Consider the following 12,279-nt stretch of genomic DNA (forward strand, 5'->3'; position numbering starts at 1 on the left):
TTCTACAGTTCCTCCAGACCAACCACGCCTCACAGTTACCAAGACAACCACCACGTCAATCACTCTGTCCTGGATACCTGGAGACAACGGAGGAAGCTCCATCAGAGGTGAGTGACGTTAGGCCATTTAGACACAGCAGAGACACCTCTACAAGGCATAGACCTCCTTTCCGATACCCCAGTGACACTTCAACAAGGCAAATAACCCCATTCACACCTACTAACTAATGACATTTCAACAAGAGATAAAGTAGACCTCCATTCGGGCACTCTAACGACACATCAAAAATTCACTGGTGACTACTAAGACACACCAATGGCACTTCGGTAACACGGCTGGTACCCTATTAGGACATTGGGTGAACAAAATAATCTTCCAAGTCCCCCCACTTCTCATTATCTTAGACAGGCTTAGTAATTGCGCTGAGTGGGGTGCTAAAACAGTGGAGAGGGAATAGATTAAAAAGGAACAAAGAAGATTAGGTGGGTTAAAGTGGAAGATTAAACCACTCAGTCAAGAAGAAAGCCCAATCACAGAAGGAGTAGCACTGGTGATTTATCATAGCTGGTCATCCCTGGAACACAACATTGCGCTTCTGGCCTCTCAGGCTTTTTAACAGAGATCATAAGGGATGTCCAGGGTGATTTCCTATGGTATTTGTTTTCATGTCATGCGTCAAAGTACAGTGTATTGTACAGTGCCTTATTTCCTTTTATTTGTGTAGAGTAAATATTGGCTATGATCATGTGCTTTTGTCCTGCCTTATGTTACATTTAATGTTAATCAGTTTCATTGGCATGTTTATAAGTATTTAGCCCATGTCTAAGCGCAAATACTTCAAGGTTCCACTTTGCTGTGCCAGCACTGTGAGAGATTATCTGGGTAATGTAGTTATTAGGTTATTAGATTAACTTGGAGTGTGTTGGGAGAGATGTTACAGTTATGCTCTCTCTCTCTCTCTCTCTCTCTCTCTCTCTCTCTCTCTCTCTAGGCTACATCCTGCAGTACTCAGAGGACAACAGTGAGCAGTGGGGAAGCTTTCCCATTAGCCCTAGCGAGCGCTCGTACCGTCTGGAGAACCTGAAGTGTGGCACTTGGTACAAGTTCACCCTGACTGCTCAGAACGGAGTGGGGCCCGGACGCATCAGTGAGATCATTGAAGCAAAGACCCACGGAAAAGGTAGAGTCTCTATTGCAGGGATGGGCTATAGGTAGAGTCTCTATAGCAGGGATGGGCTATAGGTAGAGTCTCTATAGCAGGGATGGGCTATAGGTAGAGTCTCTATAGCAGGGATGGGCTATAGGTAGAGTCTCTATAGAAGGAATGGGCTATAGGTAGAGTCTCTATAGCAGGGATGGGCTATAGGTAGAGTCTCTATAGCAGGGATGGGCTATAGGTAGAGTCTCTATAGCAGGGATGGGCTATAGGTAGAGTCTCTATTGCAGGGATGGGCTATAGGTAGAGTCTCTATTGCAGGGATGGGCTATAGGTAGAGTCTATATTGCAGGGATGGGCTATAGGTAGAGTCTCTATAGCAGAGATGGGCTATAGGTAGAGTCTCTATTGCAGGGATGGGCTATAGGTAGAGTCTCTATAGCAGGGATGGGCTATAGGTAGAGTCTCTATAGAAGGAATGGGCTATAGGTAGAGTCTCTATAGCAGGGATGGGCTATAGGTAGAGTCTCTATAGCAGGGATGGGCTATAGGTAGAGTCTCTATAGCAGGGATGGGCTATAAGTAGAGTCTCTATAGCAGGGATGGGCTATAGGTAGAGTCTCTATAGAAGGAATGGGCTATAGGTAGAATCTATATAGCAGGGATGGGCTATAGGTAGAGTCTCTATAGCAGGGATGGGCTATAGGTAGAGTCTCTATAGCAGGGATAGGCTATAGGTAGAGTCTCTATAGCTTGGGATGGGCTATAGGTAGAGTCTCTATAGCAGGGATGGGCTATAGGTAGAGTCTCTATAGCAGGGATGGGCTATAGGTAGAGTCTCTATTGCAGGGATGGGCTATAGATATAGTCTCTATAGCAGGGATGGGCTATAGGTAGAGTCTTTATAGCAGGGATGAGCTATAGGTAGAGTCTCTATAGCAGGGATGGGCTATAGGTAGTCTCTATTGCAGGGATGGGCTATAGGTAGAGTCTCTATAGCAGGGATGGGCTGTAGGTAGAGTCTCTATAGCAGGGATGGGCTGTAGGTAGAGTCTCTATAGCAGGGATGGGCTATAGGTAGAGTCTCTATAGCAGGGATAGGCTATATGTAGAGTCTCTATAGCAGGGATGGGCTATAAGTAGAGTCTCTATAGCAGGGATGGGCTATAGGTAGAGTCTCTATAGAAGGAATGGGCTATAGGTAGAATCTATATAGCAGGGATGGGCTATAGGTAGAGTCTCTATAGCAGGGATGGGCTATAGGTAGAGTCTCTATAGCAGGGATAGGCTATAGGTAGAGTCTCTATAGCTTGGGATGGGCTATAGGTAGAGTCTCTATAGCAGGGATGGGCTATAGGTAGAGTCTCTATAGCAGGGATGGGCTATAGGTAGAGTCTCTATTGCAGGGATGGGCTATAGATATAGTCTCTATAGCAGGGATGGGCTATAGGTAGAGTCTTTATAGCAGGGATGAGCTATAGGTAGAGTCTCTATAGCAGGGATGGGCTATAGGTAGTCTCTATTGCAGGGATGGGCTATAGGTAGAGTCTCTATAGCAGGGATGGGCTGTAGGTAGAGTCTCTATAGCAGGGATGGGCTGTAGGTAGAGTCTCTATAGCAGGGATGGGCTATAGGTAGAGTCTCTATAGCAGGGATAGGCTATAGGTAGAGTCTCTATTGCAGGGATGGGCTATAGGTAGAGTCTCTATAGCAGGGATGGGCTGTAGGTAGAGTCTCTATAGCAGGGATGGGCTATAGGTAGAGTCTCTATAGCAGGGATAGGCTATAGGTAGAGTCTCTATAGCAGGGATGGGCTATAGGTAGAGTCTCTATAGCAGGGATGGGCTGTAGGTAGAGTCTCTATAGCAGGGATGGGCTATAGGTAGAGTCTCTATAGCAGGGATGGGCTATAGGTAGAGTCTCTATAGCAGGGATGGGCAATAGGTAGAGTCTCTATAGCAGGGAGGGGCTATAGGTAGAGTCTCTATTGCAGGGATGGGCTATAGGTAGAGTCTCTATAGCAGGGATGGGCTGTAGGTAGAGTCTCTATAGCAGGGATGGGCTGTAGGTATAGTCTCTATAGCAGGGATGGGCTATAGGTAGAGTCTCTATAGCAGGGATGGGCTATAGGTAGAGTCTCTATAGCAGGGATAGGCTATAGGTAGAGTCTCTATAGCAGGGATGGGCTATAGGTAGAGTCTCTATAGCAGGGATGGGCTGTAGGTAGAGTCTCTATAGCAGGGATGGGCTATAGGTAGAGTCTCTATAGCAGGGATGGGCTATAGGTAGAGTCTCTATAGCAGGGATGGGCAATAGGTAGAGTCTCTATAGCAGGGATGGGCTATAGGTAGAGTCTCTATTGCAGGGATGGGCTATAGGTAGAGTCTCTATAGCAGGGATGGGCTGTAGGTAGAGTCTCTATAGCAGGGATGGGCTGTAGGTATAGTCTCTATAGCAGGGATGGGCTATAAGTAGAGTCTCTATAGCAGGGATGGGCTATAGGTAGAGTCTCTATAGCAGGGATAGGCTATAGGTAGAGTCTCTATAGCAGGGATGGGCTATAGGTAGAGTCTCTATAGCAGGGATGGGCTGTAGGTAGAGTCTCTATAGCAGGGATGGGCTGTAGGTAGAGTCTCTATAGCAGGGATAGGCTATAGGTAGAGTCTCTATTGCAGGGATGGGCTATAGGTAGAGTCTCTATAGCAGGGATGGGCTGTAGGTAGAGTCTCTATAGCAGGGATGGGCTATAGGTAGAGTCTCTATAGCAGGGATGGGCTATAGGTAGAGTCTCTATAGCAGGGATGGGCTATAGGTAGAGTCTCTATTGCAGGGATGGGCTATAGGTAGAGTCTCTATAGCAGGGATGGGCTATAGGTAGAGTCTCTATTGCAGGGATGGGCTATAGGTAGAGTCTCTATAGAAGGAATGGGCTATAGGTAGAGTCTCTATAGAAGGAATGGGCTATAGGTAGAGTCTCTATAGCAGGGATGGGCTATAGGTAGAGTCTCTATTGCAGGGATGGGCTATAGGTAGAGTCTCTATAGAAGGAATGGGCTATAGGTAGAGTCTCTATAGAAGGAATGGGCTATAGGTAGAGTCTCTATTGCAGGGATGGGCTATAGGTAGAGTCTCTATAGCAGGGATGGGCTATAGGTAGAGTCTCTATAGAAGGAATGGGCTATAGGTAGAGTCTCTATAGCGGGAATGGGCTATAGGTAGAGTCTCTATAGCAGGGATGGGCTATAGGTAGAGTCTCTATTTCAAGGATGGGCTATAGGTAGAGTCTCTATTGCAGGGATGGGCTATAGGTAGAGTCTCTATTGCAGGGATGGGCTATAGGTAGAGTCTCTATTGCAGGGATGGGCTATAGGTAGAGTCTCTATAATAGGGATGGGCTATAGGTAGAGTCTCTATTGCAGGGATGGGCTATAGGTAGAGTCTCTATTGCAGGGATGGGCTATAGGAAGAGTCTCTATAGAAGGAATGGGCTATAGGTAGAGTCTCTATTGCAGGGATAGGCTATAGGTAGAGTCTCTATAGCAGGGATGGGCTATAGGTTAGGTCTCTATTGCAGGGATGGGCTGTAGGTAGAGTCTCTATAGAAGGAATGGGCTATAGGTAGAGTCTCTATAGAAGGAATGGGCTATAGGTAGAGTCTCTATAGCAGGGATGGGCTATAGGTAGAGTCTCTATTGCAGGGATGGGCTATAGGTAGAGTCTCTATAGAAGGAATGGGCTATAGGTAGAGTCTCTATAGAAGGAATGGGCTATAGGTAGAGTCTCTATAGCAGGGATGGGCTATAGGTAGAGTCTCTATTTCAAGGATGGGCTATAGGTAGAGTCTCTATTGCAGGGATGGGCTATAGGTAGAGTCTCTATTGCAGGGATGGGCTATAGGTAGAGTCTTTATTGCAGGGATGGGTTATAGGTAGAGTCTCTATAGCAGGGATGGGCTATAGGTAGAGTCTCTATTGCAGGGATGGGCTATAGGTAGAGTCTCTATTGCAGGGATGGGCTATAGGTAGAGTCTCTATAGAAGGAATGGGCTATAGGTAGAGTCTCTATTGCAGGGATGGGCTATAGGTAGAGTCTCTATAGCAGGGATGGGCTATAGGTTAGGTCTCTATTGCAGGGATGGGCTATAGGTAGAGTCTCTATAGCAGGGATGGGCTATAGGTAGAGTCTCTATTGCAGGGATGGGCTATAGGTAGAGTCTCTATAGAAGGAATGGGCTATAGGTAGAGTCTCTATAGCAGGGATGGGCTATAGGTAGAGTCTCTATTGCAGGGATGGGCTATAGGTAGAGTCTCTATAGAAGGAATGGGCTATAGGTAGAGTCTCTATAGAAGGAATGGGCTATAGGTAGAGTCTCTATAGCAGGGATGGGCTATAGGTAGAGTCTCTATTGCAGGGATGGGCTATAGGTAGAGTCTCTATAGAAGGAATGGGCTATAGGTAGAGTCTCTATAGAAGGAATGGGCTATAGGTAGAGTCTCTATTGCAGGGATGGGCTATAGGTAGAGTCTCTATAGCAGGGATGGGCTATAGGTAGAGTCTCTATAGAAGGAATGGGCTATAGGTAGAGTCTCTATTGCAGGAATGGGCTATAGGTAGAGTCTCTATAGCAGGGATGGGCTATAGGTAGAGTCTCTATTTCAAGGATGGGCTATAGGTAGAGTCTCTATTGCAGGGATGGGCTGTAGGTAGAGTCTCTATTGCAGGGATGGGCTATAGGTAGAGTCTCTATAGCAGGGATGGGCTATAGGTAGAGTCTCTAATGCAGGGATGGGCTATAGGTAGAGTCTCTATTGCAGGGATGGGCTATAGGTAGAGTCTCTATAGAAGGAATGGGCTATAGGTAGAGTCTCTATTGCAGGGATAGGCTATAATTAGAGTCTCTATAGCAGGGATGGGCTATAGGTTAGGTCTCTATTGCAGGGATGGGCTGTAGGTAGAGTCTCTATAGCAGGGATGGGCTAAAGGTAGAGTCTCTATAGCAGGGATAGGCTATAGGTAGAGTCTCTATAGCAGGGATTGGCTATAGGTAGAGTCTCTATAGCAGGGATGGGCTGTAGGTAGAGTCTCTATAGCAGGGATTGGCTATAGGTAGAGTCTCTATAGCAGGGATGGGCTGTAGGTAGAGTCTCTATAGCAGGGATGGGCTATAGGTAGAGTCTCTATAGAAGGAATGGGCTATAGGTAGAGTCTCTATAGCAGGGATGGGCTATAGGTAGAGTCTCTATAGAAGGAATGGGCTATAGGTAGAGTCTCTATAGCAGGGATGGGCTATAGGTAGAGTCTCTATAGCAGGGATGGGCTATAGGTAGAGTCTCTATAGCAGGGATGGGCTATAGGTAGAGTCTCTATTGCAGGGATGGGCTATAGGTAGAGTCTCTATTGCAGGGATGGGCTATAGGTAGAGTCTATATTGCAGGGATGGGCTATAGGTAGAGTCTCTATAGCAGAGATGGGCTATAGGTAGAGTCTCTATTGCAGGGATGGGCTATAGGTAGAGTCTCTATAGCAGGGATGGGCTATAGGTAGAGTCTCTATAGAAGGAATGGGCTATAGGTAGAGTCTCTATAGCAGGGATGGGCTATAGGTAGAGTCTCTATAGCAGGGATTGGCTATAGGTAGAGTCTCTATTGCAGGGATGGGCTATAGGTAGAGTCTCTATAGCAGGGATGGGCTATAGGTAGAGTCTCTATAGAAGGAATGGGCTATAGGTAGAGTCTCTATTGCAGGGATAGGCTATAGGTAGAGTCTCTATAGCAGGGATGGGCTATAGGTTAGGTCTCTATTGCAGGGATGGGCTGTAGGTAGAGTCTCTATAGCAGGGATGGGCTAAAGGTAGAGTCTCTATAGCAGGGATAGGCTATAGGTAGAGTCTCTATAGCAGGGATTGGCTATAGGTAGAGTCTCTATAGCAGGGATGGGCTGTAGGTAGAGTCTCTATAGCAGGGATTGGCTATAGGTAGAGTCTCTATAGCAGGGATGGGCTGTAGGTAGAGTCTCTATAGCAGGGAGGGGCTATAGGGAGAGTCTCTAGAGAAGGAATGGGCTATAGGTAGAGTCTCTATAGCAGGGATGGGCTATAGGGTAGAGTCTCTATAGAAGGAATGGGCTATAGGTAGAGTCTCTATAGCAGGGATGGGCTATAGGTAGAGTCTCTATAGCAGGGATGGGCTATAGGTAGAGTCTCTATAGCAGGGATGGGCTATAGGTAGAGTCTCTATCGGGGGGGGTTGCAGGGATGGCTATAGGTAGAGTCTCTATTGCAGGGATGGGCTATAGGTAGAGTCTATATTGGCAGGATGGGCGATAGGTAGAGTCCTCTATAGCAGGGATGGGCTATAGGTAGAGTCTCTATTGCAGGGATGGGCTATAGGTAGAGTCTCTATAGCAGGGATGGGCTATAGGTAGAGTCTCTATAGAAGGAATGGGCTATAGGTAGAGTCTCTATAGCAGGGATGGGCTATAGGTAGAGTCTCTATAGCAGGATGGGCTATAGGTAGAGTCTCTATAGCAGGGATGGGCTATAAGTAGAGTCTCTATAGCAGGGATGGGCTTAGGTAGAGTCTCTATAGAAGGAATGGGCTATAGGTAGAATCTATATAGCAGGGATGGGCTATAGGTAGAGTCTCTATAGCAGGGATGGGCTATAGGTAGAGTCTCTATAGCAGGGATAGGCTTATAGGTAGAGTCTCTATAGCTTGGGATGGGCTATAGGTAGAGTCTCTATAGCAGGGATGGGCTATAGGTAGAGTCTCTATAGCAGGGATGGGCTATAGGTAGAGTCTCTATTGCAGGGATGGGCTATAGGTATAGTCTCTATAGCAGGGATGGGCTATAGGTAGAGTCTTTATAGCAGGGATGAGCTATAGGTAGAGTCTCTATAGCAGGGATGGGCTATAGGTAGTCTCTATTGCAGGGATGGGCTATAGGTAGAGTCTCTATAGCAGGGGACGGGGCTGTAGGTAGAGTCTCTATAGCAGGGATGGGCTGTAGGTAGAGTCTCTATAGCAGGGATGGGCTATAGGTAGAGTCTCTATAGCAGGGATGGGCTATAGGTAGAGTCTCTATAGCCAGGGATGGGCTATAAGTAGAGTCTCTATAGCAGGGATGGGCTATAGGTAGAGTCTCTATGAAGGAATGGGCTATAGGTAGAATCTATATAGCAGGGATGGGCTATAGGTAGAGTCTCTATAGCAGGGATGGGCTATAGGTAGAGTCTCTATAGCAGGATAGGCTATAGGTAGAGTCTCTATAGCTTGGGATGGGCTATAGGTAGAGTCTCTATAGCAGGGATGGGCTATAGGTAGAGTCTCTATAGCAGGGAGGGCTATAGGTGAGTCTCTATTGCAGGGTATGGGCTATAGATATAGTCTCTATAGCAGGGATGGGCTATAGGTAGAGTCTTTATAGCAGGGATGAGCTATAGGTAGAGTCTCTATAGCAGGGATGGGCTATAGGTAGTCTCTATTGCAGGGATGGGCTATAGGTAGAGTCTCTATAGCAGGGATGGGCTGTAGGTAGAGTCTCTATAGCAGGGATGGCTGTAGGTAGAGTCTCTATAGCAGGGATGGCTATAGGTAGAGTCTCTATAGCAGGGATAGGCTATAGGTAGAGTCTCTATTGCAGGATGGGCTATAGGTAGAGTCTCTATAGCAGGGATGGGCTGTAGGTAGAGTCTCTATAGCAGGGATGGGCTATAGGTAGAGTCTCTATAGCAGGGATGGGCTATAGGTAGAGTCTCTATAGCAGGGATGGGCTGTAGTAGAGTCTCTATAGCAGGGATGGGGCTATAGGTATAGTCTCTATAGCAGGGGATGGGCTATAGGTAGAGTCTCTATAGCAGGGATGGGCAATAGGTAGAGTCTCTATAGCAGGGAGGGGCTATAGGTAGAGTCTCTATTGCAGGGATGGGCTATAGGTAGAGTCTCTATAGCAGGGATGGGCTGTAGGTAGAGTCTCTATAGCAGGGAGGGGCTGTGAGGTATAGTCTCTATAGCCGGGATGGCTATAGGTAGAGTCTCTATAGTAGGGATAGGCTATAGGTAGAGTCTCTATAGCAGGGATGTGCTATAGGTAGAGTCTCTATAGCAGGGATGGGCTATAGGTAGAGTCTCTATTGCAGGGATGGGCTGTAGGTAGAGTCTCTATAGCTAGGGATGGGCTAGGTAGAGTCTCTATAGCAGGGATGGGCTATAGGTAGAGTCTCTATAGCAGGGATGGGCAATAGGTAGAGTCTCTATAGCAGGGATGGGCTATAGGTAGAGTCCTCTATTGCAGGGATGGCTATAGGTAGAGTCTCTATAGCAGGGATGGGCTGTAGGTTAGAGTCCTCTATAAGCAGGGATGGGCTGTAGGTATAGTCTCTATAGCAGGGATGGGCTATAAGTAGAGTCCTCTATAGCAGGGATGGGCTATAGGTAGAGTCTCTATAGCAGGGATAGGCTATAGGTAGAGTCTCTATAGCAGGGATGGGCTATAGGTAGAGTCTCTATAGCAGGGATGGGCTTGTAGGTAGAGTCTCTATAGCAGGGATGGGCTTGTATGTAGAGTCTCTATAGCAGGGATAGGCATAGGTAGAGTCTCTATTGCAGGATGGCTATAGGTAGAGTCTCTATAGCAGGGATGGGCTGTAGGTAGAGTCTCTATAGCAGGGATGGGCTATAGGTAGAGTCCTCTATAGCAGGGATGGGCTATAGGTAGAGTCCTCTATAGCCGGGATGGGCTATAGGTAGAGTCTCTATTGCAGGGATGGGCTATCGGTCGAGTCTCTACTATAGCAGGGGATGGGGCTATAGGTAGAGTCTCTATTGCAGGATGGGCTATAGGTAGAGTCTCTAATAAAGGCATGGGCTATAGGTAGAGTCTCTATAGAAGGAATGGGCTATAGGTAGAGTCTCTATAGCAGGGATGGGCATTAAGGTAGAAGTCTCTATTGCAGGGATGGGCTATAGGGTTAGAGTCTCTATAGACGGAATGGCTATAGGTAGAGTTCTCTTATAGAAGGAATGGGCTATAGTAGAGTCTCTATTGCAGGGATGGGCTATAGGTAGAGTCTCTATAGCAGGGAGTGGGCTATAGGTAGAGTCTCTATAGAAGGAATGGGCTATAGGTAGAGTCCTCTATAGCGGGAATGGGCCTACTAAAGGTAGAGTCTCTATAGCAGGGATGGGCTATAGGTTAGAGTCTCTATTTTCAAGGATGGGCTATAGGTAGAGTCTCTATTGCAGGATTGGGCTATAGGTAGAGTCTCTATTGCAGGGATGGGCTATAGGTAGAGTCTCTATTGCAGGATGGGCTATAGGTAGAGTCTCTATAATAGGGATGGGCTATAGGTAGAGTCTCTATTGCAGGGATGGGCTATAGGTAGAGTCTCTATTGCAGGGATGGGCTATAGGTAGAGTCTCTATAGAAGGAATGGGCTATAGGTAGAGTCTCTATTGCAGGGAATAGGCTATAGGTAGAGTCTCTATAGCAGGGATGGGCTATAGGTAGGTCTCTATTGCAGGATGGGCTGTAGGTAGAGTCCTCTATAGAAGGAATGGGCTATAGGTAGAGTCTCTATAGAAGGAATGGCTATAGGTAGAGTCCTCTATAGCAGGATGGGCTATAGGTAAGTCTCTATTGCAGGGATGGCTATAGGTAGAGTCTCTATAGAAGGAATGGGCTATAGGTAGAGTCTCTATAGAAGGAATGGGCTATAGGGAGAGTCTCTATAGCAGGGATGGGCTATAGGTAGAGTCTCTATTGCAAGGATGGGCTATAGGTAGAGTCTATATGCAGGGATTTGCTATAGGTAGAGTCTCTATTGCAGGGATGGGCTATAGGTAGAGTTCTTTAGTGCAGGATGGGTTATAGGTAGAGTCTCTATAGCAGGGATGGGCTATAGGTAGAGTCTCTATTGCAGGATGGGCTATAGGTAGAGTCTCTATTGCAGGGATGGGCTATAGGTAGAGTCTCTATAGAAGGAATGGGCTATAGGTAGAGTCTCTATTGCAGGATGGGCTATAGGTAGAGTCTCTATAGCAGGGATGGGCTATAGGTTAGGTCTCTATGCAGGGATGGGCTATAGTAGAGTCTCTATAGCAGAATGGGCTATAGGTAGAGTCTCTATTGCAGGGATGGGCTATAGGTAGAGTCTCTATAGAAGGAATGGGCTATAGGTAGAGTCTCTATAGCAGGGATGGGCTATAGGTAGAGTCTCTATTGCAGGGATGGGCTATAGGTAGAGTCTCTATTGCAGGGATGGGCTATAGGTAGAGTCTCTATAGTAGGGATGGGCGATAGGTAGAGTCTAGAGCAGGGATGGGCTATAGGTAGAGTCTCTATGCAGGGAGGGCTATAGGTAGAGTCTCTAAGAAGAAAGGGCTATAGGTAGAGTCTCTATAGAAGGAATGGGCTATAGGTAGAGTCTCTATTGCAGGGATGGGCTATAGGTAGAGTCTCTATAGCAGGGATGGGCTATAGGTAGGTCTCTATAGAAGGAATGGGCTATAGGTAGAGTCTCTATTGCAGGAATGGGCTAGGTAGAGTCTTATAGCAGGGGGGCTATAGGTAGAGTCTCTTTTCAAGGATGGGCTATAGGTAGAGTCTCTATTGCAGGGATGGTAAGGTAGAGTCTCTATGCAGGGATGGGCTATAGGTAGAGTCTCTATAGCAGGAATGGGCTATAGGTGAGTCTCTAATGCAGGGATGGGCTATAGGTAGAGTCTCTATTGCAGGGATGGGCTATAGGTAGTCTCTATAGAAGGAATGGGCTATAGGTAGAGTCTCTATTGCAGGGATGGGCTATAGGTAGAGTCTCTATAGCAGGGATGGGCTATAGGTTAGGTCTCTATTGCAGGGATGGGCTGTAGGTAGAGTCTCTATAGCAGGGATGGGCTTAAGGTAGAGTCTCTATAGCAGGGATAGGCTATAGGTAGAGTCTCTATGCAGGAGAGGCTATAGGTAGAGTCTCTATAGCAGGGATGGGCTGTAGGTAGAGTCTCTATAGCAGGGATGGCTATAGGTAGATCTCTATAGCAGGGATGGGCTATAGGTAGGTCTCTATAGCAGGGATGGGCTATAGGTAGAGTCTCTATGCAGGGATGGGCTATAGGTAGAGTCTCTAT

General features: G+C 46.9%; 1 protein-coding gene across 1 annotated transcript in view; it reads left to right on the plus strand.

The window, feature by feature from the left end:
* LOC115206408 (Down syndrome cell adhesion molecule) overlaps positions 1 to 12,279 on the plus strand; it is a 148,364-nt gene that overhangs the window by 118,135 nt on the left and 17,950 nt on the right. The window contains exons 24-25 of the mRNA XM_029773343.1: positions 9 to 107; positions 992 to 1,180. Of these exons, the coding sequence (XP_029629203.1) occupies positions 9 to 107; positions 992 to 1,180 (288 nt within the window). The remainder of the gene's footprint in view (positions 1 to 8; positions 108 to 991; positions 1,181 to 12,279) is intronic.

Source organism: Salmo trutta, chromosome 13 (genome assembly GCF_901001165.1).
Source record: "Salmo trutta chromosome 13, fSalTru1.1, whole genome shotgun sequence".
In the NCBI taxonomy this organism is placed as follows: domain Eukaryota; kingdom Metazoa; phylum Chordata; class Actinopteri; order Salmoniformes; family Salmonidae; genus Salmo; species Salmo trutta.